Source organism: Chanodichthys erythropterus, chromosome 19 (assembly GCF_024489055.1).
Source record: "Chanodichthys erythropterus isolate Z2021 chromosome 19, ASM2448905v1, whole genome shotgun sequence".
Classification (NCBI taxonomy): domain Eukaryota; kingdom Metazoa; phylum Chordata; class Actinopteri; order Cypriniformes; family Xenocyprididae; genus Chanodichthys; species Chanodichthys erythropterus.
This window is the reverse complement of record NC_090239.1, coordinates 1,855,361-1,876,044: the sequence shown is the minus strand read 5'-3', so window position 1 is coordinate 1,876,044 and position 20,684 is coordinate 1,855,361. Positions and strand designations below refer to the sequence as shown.

The 20,684-nt window shown below is 33.2% G+C and overlaps 1 protein-coding gene across 1 annotated transcript in view; it reads right to left on the bottom strand.

Moving 5' to 3' along the window:
- Positions 1–230: 230 nt before the first annotated feature.
- pald1a (phosphatase domain containing paladin 1a) overlaps positions 231–20,684 on the bottom strand; it is a 65,328-nt gene continuing 44,874 nt past the window's right edge. The window contains exons 19-20 of the mRNA XM_067368562.1: positions 9,477–9,632; positions 231–840 (exon numbers count right to left, since the gene is read on the bottom strand). Coding sequence (XP_067224663.1) covers positions 691–840; positions 9,477–9,632 — 306 coding nt within the window. The 3' untranslated portion in view covers positions 231–690. The remainder of the gene's footprint in view (positions 841–9,476; positions 9,633–20,684) is intronic.

Here is a 20,684-nt window from a genome sequence, read left to right as displayed (position 1 = left end):
TATTTTATTTTAGCTAATGCTTATTTTATTTCAAGTAATAAAAATGCTTTTTAGTTTTATTGATATACTATTAGTTTGTTAATATTTTTTAATTAGTTTTTTTTAGTTTAGTTAAAGTTTTAGTCATTTTGCTGTGTTTTTGTCCTTTTTATTAAAGTTTTACTATTTAGTTTTAGTATTACGCTGAAATCCGTCCCTTTAAGATCCTACTAAAAACCAATCACTCAGAGTCTCAGCAGGCAGTAAACACACACACACTCCTGTTACCAAAGATTTTTAATGGAGACCGCCATTATGAAAGTCTTCATCATGAAAAACGCTCATTTATAAAACAAACATCACAGTTACTTCAGCCTTCAAATGTTAAAAAAGAACAGAGTGAATAAACTATACAAGCAAACGCACGTCAAATCATCACCCGAGCTACACGTGACATAAAAACAGTCCTGTTAAATTAAAAATAGGTTAATAATAGATGTGAGATACCTGCACAGAAAGAGAAAATGACCACAAATGACATTAATAAACCAGAAAAACAGCATCCACAGGTGAGACATGATGAATATTCATGCAACATCTGGTCATGTTCTCAGTGAAGTTCCTCACAGTGTGTTTCAGTGGATTTGAACTGTTGAATGGCGTCGGTCGAGAACAGTTGAAACCCAACATGGACGTGAACACGAGTGTTTCTCAGATGAACTCTCCTCTGAACGGAAGCCCGTGGCGGTTCTGCTGTTGCCAGCGGTGACGGAGACGGCAGAGAGTTGAGTCTCTCAGGTCCTCAAACTCAGAGAAGCCCAACTGATTCAACAGCTCATAAACTCCGGCCTGAGACGCCACCTGAACACAAAACACACACGATTCAGAGAACGTTCATTCATTTTTGCACCAGATTGTGTGTTGTTCCTCTTCCTGTCATTCAGTTCAAATGTGGCCGATTCTGACACACAAAGACAAATCTTAAATTCGTCGAGCCGGTTGTCGTTCGGCCGGTGAACTGGTGACATCTGGTCATGACGGGGTGAAGGAGCGATACAGAGCAGCACAGCGGGACGGTTTACTTTAGCTCTGTTGACACAAGCAGAAACTGAACTAATAAAACTAGATGAAGAAAGTCAAGATCGCTTAATGAAAGAAGAAACTACAGGAGTCACAACACTCACAGAACTCTATCTATCTATCCATCCATCTATCCATCTATCCGTCTATCTGTCTATCTATCTATCTGTCTATCTATCTATCCGTCTATCTATCCATCTATCTATCTATCCATCTATCTATCTATCCATCTATCTATCTATCCATCTATCCATCTATCTATCTATCTATCCATCTATCTATCCATCTATCCATCTATCTATCCATCTATCTATCCATCTATCTATCCGTCTGTCTGTCTATCTATCCGTCTATCTATCCGTCTGTCTATCCGTCTATCTATCCGTCTATCTATCCGTCTATCTATCCGTCTATCTATCCGTCTATCTATCTATCTATCTATCTATCTATCTATCTATCTATCTATCTATCTATCTATTCGTCTATCTATCCGTCTATCCGTCTATCTGTCTATCTATCTATCTGTCTATCTATCTGTCTATCTATCTATCTATCTGTCTGTCTATCTGTCTGTCTGTCCATCCATCCATGCTGTCTATCATCTATCCATCCATCCATCCATCCATCCATCCATCCATCCATCCATCCATCCATCCATCCATCCATCCATCCATCCATCCATCCATCCATCCATCCATCCGTCTGTCTATCTATCCATCCATCCATCCTGTCTATCATCAGTCTGTCTGTCTATCTATCCATCCATCTGTCTGTCTATCCATCCATCCATCCATCCAGTCTATCATCCATCTTGTCTATCTATACATCCATCCATCTTGTCTATCCATTTATCCATCTCTATCCATCCATCATCTATTCATCTGTCTGTCTTCTATCCATTTATCCATCCATCCATCTTGTCTATCTATCCTGTCCATATCCATCCATCCATCCATCCATCCATCAATCCTGTCTGCCTATATATCCACCCACCCACCGATCCAACTAGCCACTGCCTAGTAACTCCCTAGCAACTATGCAAAGCACCATACCAACAGCTTAGTATGATATAAGCTTCAAACTTTAAGACTTTAATCTGTGTTAAACTTGGTCAAATCAACATTCACAGTTCATTTTGACAAACGCTCCTCTTCCAGTCACACACAGTTAGTATCTGTGGTTGTCATTCTGAGCGCTGTAGTTGTGTTCTTCTGGATCATCTGGCCTGTTTCGAGGGAAACCGAATCATAAATGAGAGTTTATTCTGAGACACACAGCTGGATTCAGGTTTTAAACACTCGAGGTACCCATGATTCCCTGCGTCAGGTGCCAGTGGGATCTGGACCGACTCCCACCGGCAGCTATAAAAATAACAAACACTGGACACAAAGAGGAAAGAGCGCAGACAAACACTGGACTGCAGTAAAACGACAGATGTTATGAGCGCAGAACACCATCCATCATCCTCTGCTGCTCTTTAGTGAGAGAAATCCTGACAAACACACCATATTAGCAGCTGTAAATCTCCTGACAGACACACACAGAGTGATACAGTGAGAATATCACCTCAAACAGCCATCACATGACCTTAAAGGAACAGTTCACCGAATAAAGTCACTGTAATGAAATGCGTTCCTCAGTTTGTGAAGAAAAATACAGGGTTGAACTGACATGAGGGATTTGATAAAACAGACTGAACTCGAGTTTATCAACACTTTATATGAGACAATTGCTCATAATAATTCACAGCTTTAAATTGAGCTAAATGACTTTCATCCAGGTCCAGATTTCCCCATCCACATGAAGAAAAATCACAAATGCAGCGTGTTTTCACAGAGATCTTTCCCTGTTTTTATAATGCAGGAATGTCTTCAATACGGTTCATTCCACTTCAAAGATCCAGAGCCGAATCTGCCGCTCACAACACGCGCTTCACTGCAAACGGATCAACATGGGCTTTAAACGCCATTCAGTGAGATACAAAACAAAATGATCTTATTACAGGATAAAAATAGGGACACATGCACAGCAAAAATGACGGCTCTGTATCTGAAGCTGTAATATTACTCTTTACCTTGTACTGTTTACATGCCAAAAGTTATAATGCCAAAATAAAACCATGCGTTTGTTGATGATGACTACAATTATTTACCAATTGAAAACATTTAAAGAGAACTATTCTGCTTTTTTCCATGTTCATCTTTCTTTTGAGCATGAAAAACTTCCTCTAAGGTCCCTCCAGCAGGAGATATTCTCCGCTTCTGAACTCCCTGAAACGCCTCTATTGTAGTCTTGAGTTTTCTTCTGGGAACAAATACGTCACAATATTCCTCATTGAAATAATTCCCATCCAAAACAAAGGGGCGGGGCCTGGTTGAGTTGGGAAGGGGCGGGACACATTTAAATAGGCTTCGATTCTTCTGCCATCGTCTTGTCAGTCAGCTCCTCACTCTTGTGATAAATGAAATCTGACTCCTGCTGCGACTCAAACACGCGCTCGAAGCGCTTGACCAATCACAACACACTGCTCCAGCCGACCAATCAGAGCACGCTGTGCTTTTCAGAAGGAGGGGCTTCATAGAGACAGAGTGTTACTGACAGACTGGGAAGAGAGGAGCTGCAACAATGAGGAAAATAATCAACATTCAAGCAGGAAAACCTGTTCTAGTGCAGCCAAAAACATCATCAAGACTTTGTAAAAGCATAACATGACCTCTTTAACCCTTTTGCGGTCTTCGTTTGGGGTGTACACTCAGGGTCTTTGGGGCAACAAAATGCAATTTTGTAATAAAATAATTGTTTAAAAAAAAAAAAATCCAATGTAATTTTACTCTGTATTAATGTTTTTACTCCACATTTGTCAAAAATCATATTTTTTTTTAATTTATATAAATAAATTTAAATATTTTTTATATTATTATTATTATTTTTATTTTTATACAAAAACAGCTTTTTATTTAAAATTCAGTTTATAAAGACCCACATTTCTAACTTTCATTCATGGGGATCACATGGATAATTTGACATGTTTTAGTGTAAGATTTCTGTCCATCTTTTGGAAAATGTAGTTTTAAAAGTAAAAAATGATCACTTTATCCAGTAGATGGCAGCAGAGCTCCACTATTTGCTGTTTGACTGACTGAAAGACATCTTTTCACAAGTTTTTTCAGTTGGATTTATATCTAAATATTATCAAATCACAATTGTTTTCAGTTGTTACATTATGATGAGACCCCACTTAGAAAATGAAAAAAAAAAAAAAACATCAAAATCCACATTGTTGAAAAACTTATTTTTTTCAGTACAAAAAAATATATATTTTTATTTCATAATATTTAGATATGAATCAACTGAAAATACTTGTGTAAAGATGTTTTTCAGTCAGTCAAATAGCAAATAGTGGAGCGCTGCAGCATCTACTGGATAAAGTGATAATTTTTTACTTTTAAAACTGCATTTTCCAAAAGATGGGCAAAAATCTTACATTAAACCATGTCAAATTATCCATGTTATCCCCATGAATGAAAGTTAGAAATGTGGGTCTTTTATAAAGTGAATTTTACATAAGCTGTTATTGTACAAAAACCTACAACAAAATATTTTTTAATTTATTTATATAAATTTAAAAGATATGATAAATACTCCAAAACTGCACAAATATGAAGTAAAAACATTAATAAACAGAGTAAAATTACATTTGTTTTTTAAAAAACAATTGTTTTGTTACAAAATTACATTTTGTTGCCTGGGGTCTCTGGAGACCCCAAAGACACTGAGTGTGACTTTTTTTTTCCTACACTAACATAACAAGATATCACTCCATTTTTTTTTTTTTTTTTTTTTTAATTTGTAGATCTATAAAGTGTTAACCACTGTACAAATTTTCATGTCATTTGGACAATGAGAACTTTTTTTATTTTTTATTTTAGAAAATGTTGTTGGGGGTCTAAAAAGTCCCCAAAGACACTATAAGGTTTAAGAACAAAAAATTACTAAAATGACTCAAACTCAAATATCAAAAACGTAAAGAACCATCAAACTTTCTTAAGAAACACTGAATTCATTCAAAGAGACTTAAAAATGATCATCAGTTCAACACAAGCTATTAATCTTGAGGAGAATGACATGACGACACACAAAGCTCTTTTATCTGTTATCGGTCAGCCGTTCACGCCGGAATGAGCCTTTATTATGTCTTATCGCTGCGCGGCACATTGGCTCTTATCTGAAGAAATGAAAGAAGTAAATGGACTAAGAAGATCCTCTCCACACTTACACTCAGTGAACGTCATCAATAGTTATATCACCTGCACAGACTAGAATAGCATCAAACCAATTCATTGATGTGATTTAAACAAAATTAAGAATATATATAATTTCATTAGGTCATTAAATAAGATATTGTATAATATTCAATATAGAAAATATTCAATATATTGTCCATCCCAGCTTTTAAGTTAAGCATCATTGAGAATGATAAATTTTATTTCTACATTTTCTGTTTTCATTTTAATTTTAGTCATTTTATTGTGTCATTTTTTATATACATTTATTTTAGTTTTAGTTATTTTAATACATCAATTTAAACTAAATAATAATTAGAAATGTTGCCTTGGAAATTACATTAAATAAAATTTTAAAAAAGTTTTTTAATATTGTAGTTTTATACAAAAAGTTTTTAGTTTCAGTTAAAATGATGGTTATAGTTTTAGTTAATTATAATAAACCTTGACCATAATTATTTAAATATTGAAATGATTAATCCCGGAAGAAATCTCAAGACTAGACTATTATTTTTTAAAATATTTTAATTATTTCTACATGCATATAATATACTTTCTGACTTACACAGTAAACAAGGATTTGTATAATATATTTTTTTTCCTTTTATTATATATTAGATTTTCTGTGTTAATCTACAGTATGTTGATGTTGTATTTAAGCTAGAATATTCCTTTCATATGTGCTGGACTCTCGGTTATAGTCACATCAACGGGGTCAATGTTTCCAGACTGTGATTATCGATTGGACATGGAGTTAGGGTAGAAATCAGGCTGGATGTTGACTGATGAGTTAATCAGATTGCTCTAGGTTAGTTTAGTTCAACTGAACATGTTTTGAACGATGGTTGGTTCATCTGAAACAAAACCAAACTAAAGACCTGGCCTGTTTCCATGCTTCATCAGTCGCTGAACTGCAGGACTGTAAGAGTATAGAAAGGCATCAGGGAAAAGCGCACTGTTCCGCGCAGGGGGGAAACACTCATTTGTTTGGAATGGCAGTAAATTCCAGACTTTACCGTGAGCCACAGCTGGCCTCAACACACACACACACACACACACACACACACACACACAAGCAGAAAACGGCACACAGGCCTCGCGAAACCCGGCGTGTGAAGCAGCGGCCTCAGTGATGCTAGAATAAGCTTGTAAATTCCAGGGTACGCATCCAAATGAAGCGATGGCTACGGCTCGACAAGCACAAATTCACACGGGAGAAGAGGATCCACCACAAAACATTCAACAACAGCTTCTCAGACAGCTCAAACAGCTGGACAAATGCACACAATGCATGCAAACCTTTGGTCTCAGATCTCACTGAATCATCACTTCCTGTTCATGAGTTAAAGGATTAGTCCACCTTTAAATACTTTTCCTGATAATTTACTCACCCCTATGTTATTCAAGATGTTCATGTCTTTCTTTCTTAAGTCGAAAAGAAATGAAGGTTTTTGATAAAAACATTCCAGGATTTTTCTCCTTATAGTGGACTTCAATGGGCACCAAACGGTTGAAGATCAAAATTACAGTTTCAGTGCATCTTCAAAGAGCTCTACATGATCCCAGATGAGAAATAAGGGTCTTCTCTAGAGAAACCATCACTCATTTTCAAAGTTTTGAACTAATTGTTATATGCAATATGCTAGTTCAATAGTACATAACAATTAGTTCAAACTTTGACCTGTGGAGGGCAGTAATACACCTACACACAGAATTCTAATAAAGAAGAAGAAGAGAGCTAGTTCAAGATGAGCATTTATGGCTAAAACTAAATAATTTCAGAAAACGAGCGATGGTTTCTCTAGATAAGACTCTTATTCCTCATCTGGGATCATGTAGAACAATTTGAAGCTGCAGTGAAATTTAATTTTGACCTTCAACTGTTTGGTGCCCATTGAAGTCCACTATAAGGAGAAAAATCCTGGAATGTTTTCATCAAAAACCTTCGTTTCTTTTCGACTGAAGAAAGAACATTTACATCTATTTAACATATTGTGTTGTTTTATTAACATTAATGACAAATATAGGCTACGGTCCCTTTAAGACCAAATCCATGGATACTGAAACGCATCCTGTTTTCACCCAAATGTTTACGTCCACTTAAGCCATAACCGACTGTATTTACGTGAGCTTGGTATCAGGCCTAGAATTGGTATCGGTGTATCCCTAATAAAAAGGGAACAAATTTTAGAGAAATGCTTAATTGATGCATTACAATTTAACTACGTTACCATTTTGTTTATTTAAACAGGGTAAAATCTAAGATAACATCAGTAAAGTATGGAGTGCAGCAAGGTTCGGTGTTAGGCCCTCTGCTGTTTTCAATATATGCTTTCACTTGGTAATTCACACTGCTATGACGATGATACTCAGTTATACATTTCAAATAATTTCAAAACTGTGATTTTTTCATTAAATCTAGTCTAAAACAAACAATTCAGATGGCTACAATTTGACAAACTAAATGGCAAAACAATTAAAATTTGCTGTCAAAATTAAAATCTTTTGCAATATAGGCTTTTAACTCCCTGAGGTTCGAAAACGCGCCAGCGCGTTTTGCAGGATTTTTTGCACATTGCAGCAAAACAGACTTAAAATACTCTGTCATTTCTCATCATAGAGACATAAGTAATATATCAATTGAAACTATAGAATATCTTCTTTTATTTGTGTACATTCAGAGTAAAAACACAATGTTGTGCTTTTTGTAAAATAAAGAAAACTAACATGATGCGTGATCTCTCCTCTCCCTCTGAACGAAGTCCAATCTGATAGTTCTTAGAAAATGAACTGTAACTTATGAATACTAATGACAAAAAAATTAGACTTATGTCTAAAAAAAACTTTGAAATGTCAGGTTTTAAATAGTGTAAGTCAAATCGAAAACAAATATTCTGTGTTTATGTAATCTGTATGAAAAGAGAGCCATGTCAGAAGTCTGTGATTCAGCTCATGATCCGCTAATGCGGCCACACCCACGGAGCCAGCGCTATTCAGACGCAAATTCAGAGGCAATACTTGTATGCATTGTCTCAATCGTGTATTTATTGTCTTGAAAAGTGTTTATTTGGATGTAAAAGCCATGGTTAGTGACCTCTAGAAGACATACAGTTAGTTCCCGGTTCCTTCTTTATATGAATTTGTGGCCTAAAGGTGTACAGAGAGCGCCCTCCGGCTGCAAGTAGGAATTGAAAACACAGTATCCAGCACTCATAGTGATGACAATAAATATTACTTCTCAGTATAGAAAATTGACATAAATATATAAGAATCCATCAATATTTCTCCAAATGTGCATGCTTTTAAGCTAAAAGCCTATATGAAATGCCACAGAGGTAACATAATTGTTCAGACACTTTGTATCACAGAAATACATTATATTTTAAAGAATGTAATAGAATACCATTATTTTAAATTATAATAATATTTCACAGTATTGCTGTTTAAGATGAGCTGAGACATTGTTACAGAGGGTTTTTTTTACACCCTACCTGACTGAAAGGCCTCATTAATATGCAAGTCATTTCAGGTCATTATTATGCGATTCTTTTGTCTTCTCAGGTGTAAATGACCCATTATTCATGATGATTCACGCCTCCACGCATACTGTGTTTCTTGACAAAAAGTGTCTTACAAAAACTAAATCAATATATTGTTTTATATGAAGGAGTAGGCAGCATAATTTTTACATAATTCTGAAGCAAAAACTCTAGTCTACAACCTCCAATACCCAGAAGTCTTGTGAACACAGATTTAATATACTTTTTTTGGCCTTATTTCAGTGACTTAAGTTTTTTGTTTTTTCAATAACCACGCATAAACATTATTCCTTCAAAAATACAAACATGTACATACATGTTCCTCACATATTATTGTAGCCTAGTTTGTGCAGAATACAGTGTAATGATACTTTTGTCATTAATATGTTTATGAACAACTGAAAAAAGCACAAATGTCAGAGCATGTCAAAACTTCTCCAGGCCCCAAATCAGCCTCAGACTCCAGAGGGTTAAGCATTAACATGACATAATGGAGAGAACTACTCAACATATTTACACATCTGAACTGTAAAATTATTAGTTGATGTGGTGGGACACACAGGGTTAAGGATGAACACAAATGATCTGATCTCACCTGCAGCATCCACTGGCTGAAGGAGCGCTGCCAGGAGTCTCTCTTCTCCAGGTGCAGGTACGTGTTGAAGAGGATCAGGTACATGTAGCGCTCCAGATAGAGCAAACTCTTCAGCGACAGCGCCTGGATCTCCGTCTCACATTTAGAGCTCTTGATCTGTCAGACAGACACAAATGAGAGCCATAAAGGACCAACATTCAAGTGAACACCTGATTGAATAAGTGCACTTTTACTCAAGTAAAATTGAAAAGCAGTAATAAATAAATAATAAAAGCACTTGAGGAATACAGATCAGCGCTGATTAAACAATCATATAAAGTCACACTGATATGCCTCATTTACAAGTTCAATTATGCATAAGAAAAAAAACCCCGCTGCCGGTCTCATTTATTATAATGTGTCTCACCGGGACGAGAACTAAAGCTGAACAAGAACAATTCAGGTCGTTTTTTAAAAAATGAATTAAACTGGCTGACTGCATAATTCTGCACGTTTCACAATGAGCTCAGCATGAGTAATTTATTCAGGCGACGGGAGATTAATTAGCTGCAATATTTAGTCTTTACTCAAACTGTTCTCACAAAAGAAACTGCAGAGCATAAAAAAGGCCAATTACAGGCACAGCCAGAGACCAAACACATTATAACAGCCAATTAATAAAGTCTTACACTTTTAGTGCTATATAAAGCCTTGTTCTGCAATAAACAAAGATTATTAAACAATTTTCATGGTAATTTAGCTTTAGCTTCACAAGTATTGGACTTTCAGTGTTATAAACTAGGGTTAAATTAGGACAGAACACTCTGGAAACAAATTGATCACAAGTGTTTATCAATCCAATCCATGTATGAGTCTTTGTATGATTCAATATCCACAGTCAGTCTCTCTCTTCACTTTGCTCTCCATTTTAGTGCAAGCAATAAATAAAAAGCAACCATATGCATATAACCACATGCGTTCACATGTTTGTTTCAAGTATTGACAGACACATTTCACCTGAGACACGACCGATATAACATACAAATCAATGTTCGATCCAAAAAACAAACTGAGAGGAATAATACTCTGTAATCTTGAACAGGTTCATGTTCTGGCATCTGTTGGGCTCAAATCAGCAGATTTTGTGAAAAGTCTGAAATAATCAAAGATAAAACTATTAAAAGGCAGATGTTTGTTTGGGTTTATGATCTGAAAATCCTCCTGACAGTTCAATCACTGCAGCAGAGCTGCTGAATAATAAATCTAACGCTCATGTGATTTAGATGACCGTTGACTAGAATGACAGCTCTAATCTGAATAGTGAAAGTAAACGTCATTGTTCTATTAATCATGAACTCATTCAGCATGTGCATGTCACATGATCCTTCAGAAATATGCTGATTTGCTGCTCAAGAAACATTTATTATTATTATCAATGTTGAAAACAGTTCTTTGATGAATGGAAAGTTCAAAAATCAGCATTTATCTGAAATGGAAAGCTTTCGTAACATTATACACTACCGTTCAAAATTCTGGGTCAGTAAGAATTTATTTATTTATTTATTTATTTATGGAAAGAAATTAATATTTATATTCAGCAAGGATACATTAAATTAATCAAAAGTATCAGTAAAGACATTTATAATGTTACAAAATATTTTATTTAAAAAAAAAAAAAAATGCAGTTCTTTTGAACTTTTTATTCATCAAAGAGTCCTAAAAAATAAATTTTACACAACTGTTTTCAACACTGATAATTATTAATGTTTCTAGAGCAGCAAATCATCACATTAGAATGATTTCTGAAGGATCATGTGACACTGAAGACTGGAGTAATGATGCTGAAAATTCAGCTTTGATCACAGAAATAAATTACACTTTACTATAGATTCACATAGAAAACAGCTGTTTTAAATTGTAATAATATTTCACTATTTTCTGTATTTTAGTTCAAATAAATGCAGCATTGTTGAGCAGGAGACATTAAAAACATTAAAAATATTTATGGATCCCAAACTTTTGAGCAGCGTATACACAGTATAAACTTAAAAAATATCTTATTATTATTATAATGAAAAAAATTAATAAATAAAAATTTTATATACATATATATATATAAATCATGGAAAAAAACAATAACAGCATCAAATGGAATGGAAAATAAAAAATAATACATTTATTTTTTATTTATTTAATTATTAATATACATTTGACCAATAGTAATAATGATCCTTAACTTGGCCAACATGATTTTTTTGACAGAGTTTGGTCAAACATAACTGAATATTAAACTAAATATTGAGAAAACAAAAATAATGACCCACTTCACATTTAACCTTTAGACCTCTTAGCAGACGCACATCTACTAAACAAGAACATCCACATGCATCAAGTGAGAACAGCACGTCTGTGTCACACACACATCCACTCCTGACTTCTGACAGAGATTTTCAGTCAGTAATGATCTCGGTACAGTGAGCCGTCTGTGTGTCTGACGCCGGCTAATAACAGCTCCACGACGGAGCGCGACAGGTTACGAACAGAGCGTCTGCTTCAGTCTGTGATGGAGAGCGGGTCAAGAGCGCCAGAGCATTCTAATGAAGCATCAGCGAGATCAGCGGAGCCCTGGAGAGCTGCTTCAGCTAGCAGAAGACATGTCTCCTCGACCTCATTAATCGCTGAGAGGCTTTAGAAATCCCTATTGATGTGCTTTTAAGTAGTTCATCATTACTATTACAGGCACGAGGTGATGCAGTTACAAGCCGCCCGCATGAACAACACAGTTCTGCCATGTCTAATCATGATGTAAAACATGTATGATTTTCCAAACCAAACGTGATTTAGGACAGTGACCAAGCTGCTCTTCTCAAATCTATAAAAGGTTATTGCATGTTTTGAAAAAAAAAAAACGTATAGAATATAATGTTCACATGGACTTCTGTTTTTTTTTTGCCATGCTTTATGACAAAATAACTTTGTTCATACGAATTAGAACAAAAGTATAGTTTTGTGCAACACGATGGAGACAATATTTTAACTTTTGGGTTGCAATCCTAATAAAGGTGAACCGTTCAGTGTTAACTAATATTATATATATATATATATATATAATATTAGTTAACACTACTATATATATATATATATATATATATATATATATATATATATATATATATATATATATATATATATATATATATATATATATATATATATATATACACACACACACACACACACACACACACACACACACACTACTGCTGTCAATAAATTAAAAAAATGTAATTGCACCATTTTGCATGACTAATCGTGATTAATCGCATACTTATCCTAAATTTAATCCTACATCTTGTTTAACATTTGTCATTTGCAATTGATTAATTTTTTTTTTTAAAAATCACGATTAATCACAATTTTGCGTGACTAATCACTATCACATACTTATCCTTAAATCAAGCATTTATCAACACATTTATTTTGTCATCATTTGCAATTTATATTTACAGATTACATTTTAAAAATCTTGATTAATCAGTTTTGAATGACTAATCGTGATTAATCGCATACTTATGAAATTAAGCATAGATCTTGTTTAGCATTTATTTTGTCATCATTTGCAATAGATAAAAAAAAAATTGTCACCATTTTGCGTGACTAATAACGATTAATCGCATACTTATCCTTAAATTAAGCATACATCTTTAACACATTTATTGTCATCATTTGCAAGATTACATTTTTAAAATCGTGATTAAATCAGTTTTTCATGACTAAATTGCATACTTATGAAATTAAGCATACATCTTGTTTAATTTGCAATGTCATTTGCAACAGATAAAAAAAAAAATTACCATTTTGTCTTAACTAATAACGATTAATCGCATACTTATCCTTAAATTAAGCATAGATCTTGTTTAACATTTATATTATCATTTGCAATAGATTGTTTATCACAACTAATCACAATTAATTGCATACTTATCCTTAAATTAAGCATACATCTTTAACACATTTATTGTCATCATTTGCAAGATTACATTTTTAAAATCGTGATTAAATCAGTTTTTCATGACTAATCGCGATTAATCGCATACTTATGAAATTAAGCATACATCTTGTTTAACATTTATTTTGTCATTTGCAATAGACTGATTTTTTTTTATCAAGGTTAATCACAATTTTGAGTGACTAATCACAATTAATTGCATACTTATCCTGAAATTAAGCATCAATCTTATTTAACATTTATTTTGTCATCATTTGCAAGATTACATTTTTTAAATCATGATTAAATCACAATTTTTCATGACTAATCGCGATTAATCGCATACTTATGAAATTAAGCATACATCTTGTTTAATGTTTATTTTGTCATTTGCAATAGATAAAAAAAATTATTACCTAATTAAATTTTTTTTTATCACAATTAATAACAACTTTGCGTGACTAATCACAATCACATACTTATCCTGAAATTAAGCATACATCTTGTTCAACATTTATTTTGTCATCATTTGCAATATCCAGCAAAGTAAATTATCAAATTGAAGGGTGATTCTCACAAACCTGTATTTTCTGCAAGCTGAGGTAAATTTACGTGTCTTTCCAATAAAGGACACTTGGAGACTCCAACAGTTACAGTTATAATATATGGTAACGGTTTGAAAGGGGAACAGATCGCGGGATGCGCAAGACTCTCCAGGGTGACAAAGAATTTATGAATGAGAAGGTCAAAGTGTGAAGCTGACCCCCCCTGGAGGTCAAAGGTCATGGGGACCTGATGTTAACTTCACAAACTCGAACCCAGACACTTCACTTCATCACCCTCTCAGCCGACGACATCAGCGAACAGAACTGCTCATGGGAACTTTTACACAGTTCTAGATTAAAACATGAAGATAACTGCTGAGATTTAAACCACAATTCATCTCAACATCTATAAAGAGGGTGGTGAACTTTATATTAGTCTCAGTCTTATTCATACTGCATGCAAAAATGGCAACTTGCAATAAAGGCAACGTTTAGTGTGATTATTGCCAGGATTCACTTATTTTACAGCCATTTGGTTGCAATTCACTTGCATCCCAACAACAGGACCAGACTGATAGTCTTAAGTTTGACAACACAAGGCAACAAGCCCTCAATGTTTACCGCATCAGTGTGTGGTCTGAATTATAATGTGCGTTTTATCAGTTCTCGCCTCTCTGCTCAAGAGTAATAAAGTTTTCCCATACATTACGGGGCAGATGCGAGATAAACGGCTTTGCTGAGGGAGAGGACATGAAAACATGATTAGGACCTCAGTGAGGATGAATTACAAAAAGCAGCATCAAATCGAATAGGGAAAAAATACTTTATATTTGAATAAAAAAAGGAGGGTGAGGGTGAATTGCTTTTCAAAACAATAAAATGCAATAAAAATAAAATAAATAAAAAAAATACAAATAAATGACAAATAAATAAAAACAAAAAATAAAAACAATGCAATGCAATAAAAGGCAATAAAATAAAATGCAATAAAAATAAAATAAATAAAATTCAACAAATATAAAATTCAATAAAATACATACAAATAAATGACAAATAAATAAAATAAAAACTGGATGCAATGCAATGCAATGCAATGCAATGCAATGAAATAAAATAAAATAATAAAATAAAATAAAATAAAATAAAATAAAATAAAATAAAATAAAATAAAATAAAATAAAATAAAATAAAATAAAATAAAATAAAATAAAATAAAATAAAATAAAATAAAATAAAATAAAATAGCCCATAAAAAGTGCCCTCTACAAAAAATAAGTTTGACACCTCTGGATTTATGTTAGTCTATGATTATTATAATTAGCTTTAAATGGTCATTAAAATTAGCTTTTTGAAACAATAAAATACAAAAGAATTATAAAAAAATTATAAATAAAATTCATTAAAACATACAAAAAATAAATAAAATGAAACAAAAATAAAATTCAATAATAAAAAAAATACGAATAAATTACAAATAAATAAAACACAAAATAAAATAAAAATGGAATACTATAAAATGCAATAAAATGCAATGCATAAAAATAAGATTTAAAAAAATAGCCCATAAAAAGTGCCCTCTACATAAAACGAGTTTGGCAACTCTGAGTTTACATTAGTCTATGGTGAAAAATAAATAAATAAATAAAATTGCAATAAATTAAAATAAAAATGAGATTAAATAATAAAATGCAATTTTTTTATTATTATTATTATTATTATTATTTATTTATTAAAAAAAAATCAGCCCATAAAAAGTGCCCTCTACATAAAATGTTTTGGCGACCCTGGGTTTTCATTAGTCTACAGTCATTATAATAAGCTTAAACAAAAGTCTACGATACGTTCTGTGCGAGTTCATTCCTGCACCATCACTACCAGCTGTGCCCTGCACTCCCAAGAGCCTGTGAATACTGAGGGGACGGGAGCCTCAAACACACACACACACACACAGTCTGGATCATGATAGGACTAATGCCTGGAAGACATGTGTAAAGAATAGAGTCTCCCCACACACACACACACACACACACACACACACACACACACACCCCGAAAGTGCCGCTGCACGTGGCGGGAAACACATTCCTTCCATTCCAGAAATAAAAAATGTGCACGGAGATCTGGCGCATTAACTGGAAGAAGAGATGATGAACATTTTAATAGCACTTTCCCAGTTACCTCACTGAATCTACTCCCGCGGAGAAAAATACAGCATGATTATGTCATGATTTATAAATTTCCACTCCAGCACTGCAGCTCACAGACACAACAGCCAGAAAAATGAATTCAATCACTCAAAAACGGAATTCCATCGGCTGGAATGCTGATAATCCGGACGGGAAGAGACTCCAGTCAGTCAGACAGACATACAGGTGCCTTCCCGTCTTATTTCCTGATACAAATGAAAGCTCAGTGCAGAGCTACTGTAACAAAGTGTTGGTAGATGTCAGATGTGTTCAAAGTTTGGGGTCAGTCAGACTTTATGTTTTTTGAAAGTCTCTCTTCTGCTCACCAAGGCTGCATTTATTTGATAAAAAATACGGTAAAATAGCTAAATATTTTCACAATTTAAAATAGCTGTTTTCTATGTGAATATACAGTAAAATGTAATTTATTCCTGCGATCGAAGCTGAATTTTCAGCATCATTACTCCAGTCTTCAGTGTCACATGATCCTTCAGAAATCAATCTAATATGTCCATAAAAAGTGCCCTCTACATAAAATGAGTTTGAAACTGAAAATTGACATTTATAATTAGCTTTGCAAAAAAAAAAGAATAAAAAAAGCAATAAATTAAAATAAAACTTAGATTAAACAATAAAATGCAATTGTTTTTAATTATTAAAAAATAAAATAAAAAGCAACGAATTAAAATTAAAATTAGATTAAACAATAAAATGCAATTGTTTTTAATTATTAAAAAATAAAATTAAAATAAAATAAAATAACAACAAATTAATAGAACAATAAAATGCAATTGTTTTTAATTATTAAAACATTAAATTACATTAAATTAAATTAAAATAATAAAATAAAATAAAATAAAATAAAATAAAATAAAATAAAATAAAATAAAATAAAATAAAATAAAATAAAATAAAATAAAATAAAATAAAATAAAATAAAATAAAATAAAATAAATAAAATAAAATAAAAACAAAGTTTGGGGTCAGACAAATTTTTTAATGTTCTCTTCACCAAGGCTGCATTTTTTTTTAATCCAAAATACAGTAAAAATAGTGTATTTTTTTTTACAATTTTAAATAGCTGTTTTCTATGTGAATATACAGTAAAGTGTAATTTATTTCTGTGATCAAAGCTGAATTGATCCATGATCCTTCAGAAAATCATTCTAATATGATGATTTGCTGCTCAAGAAACATTTATGATTATTATCAATGTTGAAAACAGTTCATATTTTTGTGGAAACTGTAATACATTGTTTTTCAGGATTCTTTGATGAACATAAAGTTCAAAAATACAGCATTTATATGAAACTGTATTTTGTAACATTATAAATGTATTCACTGCCACTTTTGATCAATTTAATGCGTCCTTGTTGGATAAAAGCACAGATGAAGCTGAACTGTCGAATGTTCAATCGTCTGAGGACAGTAATGGCACTCAATGCACAACATGCTGTGAATCTGAACAATGAGACCGAACAAACCTGAGGCTGTAAAGTGGAAATCGTGCGTGTTTGTGATGCGGAAAGGGCACTTTATTAACGCTCGGAGACGTGCTCACATTAAAAAGGTTAAAAAGAAGCCAATTATCAGCACACAAAACATCGTGATGGCCCTGATGTGAAGGTGTTATTAGTCTCAATGATTTCTCGTCAAAGATCTGCACAAACAGAGCTTTATTTGGCCGCAGGGCTCGTTTGGATCGGGAGGGTTAGTGAGATTGATTTCTCAGAGAACACAATCAGTGAACACATCACACATCTGGTTCGATAACACACACAAACTACAGCTTCCATCAGGGCTATTTCTGGAGCGACGGACGGACATATGCTGCCAATTACAACTCGGTCGAGGGTCCCGAACCAATGAATCCTCTATTGTACTCGCTGCGTTGAAGACGCTTGATTCAAGCATCATGCTGAAGGAAAAACAAAACTCTGGGTTCAAGCAGAGAGAATGTTAGCATTAACTCCTGATGAACCTCCTGACACCTTTCATTTCCTGCCAGAGCTTCAGAAAGCAAAGCAGAGCCATCTCTATGACGCTTTAAAGATGAAGTACGCCCTGTTTTGAACTTCAGAATTGTCATTTCATGTTAAAACGCTTTCTGTGTCACTAGATTATGAGAGAGAGCGGTGGAAGTGCGAGCGTGTGCGGGCTGCTCTCTTTAAATCAAAGCGCTGTGAACGTGAGCCAAACGGCAGCACGCAAATCACAATCATATGTCAGCTGTTTGGACCCTCCCTCTTTCCGTAGAGGAGGACCTGAAAGTGTGTGTGTGTGTGTCTGAGATTTCTTAATGACTTTAGCAGACTCCAGAGCACCTCCACATGGATTTTCCAACCACAAATACAAACGTGACGCAAACAGACAGCCAGAAACCATTGAGAGAGACACAACTGCAGCACACAATCAGAGCTCTGTGCCGCCTAATGACTTACACACAACATGTATGTAGACACACACAAACTACATGCAGACACACACACTTGTATATGTGGTTTACGGGGACTCTCCGTAGATGTACTGGTTTTTATACTGTAAAGCTGTACATTTTCTCCCCCTGCACTACCTCTACCCCTAAACCTACCCATCACACAAAACATTCTGCATTTTTTGAATTTAAAAAAACATTTAGTATGTTTTTAAAGCAATTTGGTTTACTAAACCATGTTTACGTCGTAATACCCATGTCATTATATTCATGTGTGTCCTCATAAACCATGTATACAAGAACATACACACCTTGCATACACAGACACACACGCATCTTGCATGCATTCAGATACACACACACACACACACACACACACACACACACCATGAATGCACATCAACACACAACATGCATGCATATAGACACACACATCATGCATGCATACAGACACACACAACACATGCGCACACACACAACATGCGTGCATACACACACACACAACGCATGCAAACAGACATATACACACAAACATGCACACACAGACACACACAAACAACATGCACACACAGCTATTTAACCCCCTTTTTTTCCTCAGTTTCCAACAAATAATGACGACAATTAATTCATATTTATTATTAATAAAATATAATTAAAAAAAACAATAGAAGTATATCTATAAATGATTTTGAAAGTTTCTTCTGCTCACCAGTGCTGCATTTATTTGACCAAAAATAGTAAAAAATTAAAAATACAATTCAAAGTAGCTGTTTTCTATGTGAATATATAATTATAATTAACTATAATTAATTCCTCTGATTAATTTTCAGCATCATTACTCCAGTCTTCAGTGTCACATGACCCTTCAGAAATCATTCTAATATGATGATTTGCTGCTCAAGAAACATTTATGATTATTATCAATGTTGAAAACAGTCATATTTTTGTGGAAACCACGATATACTTTTGTTCAGGACTCTATGATGAATAGAACATTCACAAGAACAGCATTTAATGGAAATAGAAATCTTTTGGACTTACAGCATAAATATCTAAGTTGTATAGTTTTCTGCCATCTCACAGAATCATATTCACTAAAAGATCTACAAATGAGAGCCTCCAACAATCAATAGTAATAAAAGTAATAAAATATTTCCAATAATAGTTTACTTTGTTTTAATAATAATAATAATAATAATAATAATAAAATTATTATTATTATTAAAAGAATAAAACTTTAATGAAAATATTAATGCTAATGTTTTTAAGTAATACAATCATTACTAACAATAATAATCAATTATAATTATTATTATTTTTCCATTAATAATAAAAATATTATTATATATATATATATATATTATTTTTCCATTAATAATAAAAATATTATTATATATTATATATATATTTTTCCTCATTAATACCACTACTAATTATTATTAAAAGAAAAACATTAATATTTATATTAATATTTTTGAATTACTATTTTAATTAATATGTCAAGGACACATTTCAACAACAATATTACTACTTTTTAGAATTTTTAGAACAATAATAGTAGTTATTATTTAAAGAATAAACTAATGAAAATGTAACATGATTCTAAACAAGCATGCAAACTTTTATGGAGATAGGACTATAGGTGGCGCTATTACTGTTAAAAAGCTTTATAAACCATATATTTTCATTGGTAAATTGTCTGTTTTGGCTGAAAATGGTCTATGATTTAAGTGGGTACAGGCTTGCTAAATAAAACTTAATATCTTTTTATGCATGTGCTTGAAGGCCTTAAATGCTTGAACCCTGAAAAATTCTGCTTGCAGCTTTAATTAATAATATTTTTCTAATTTACTATTATAATTAATACTGTCAAGGACAGTCTCCCTCTTAAAGTTGAAGCGTGTCATTTCAATTTTTTTCCCAGTTTAATAATATTAACAGTAGGTAAACATTTGTAGGTTGACTTCATGAAGCAGTTTTTGACCTGCAACCACTTACAATCACAGCAGCATCATGGTGCACAGATGTGCACACATTTCTTACAAAAAAAAAGGTAAAAATCAACTCTGCTTTTGC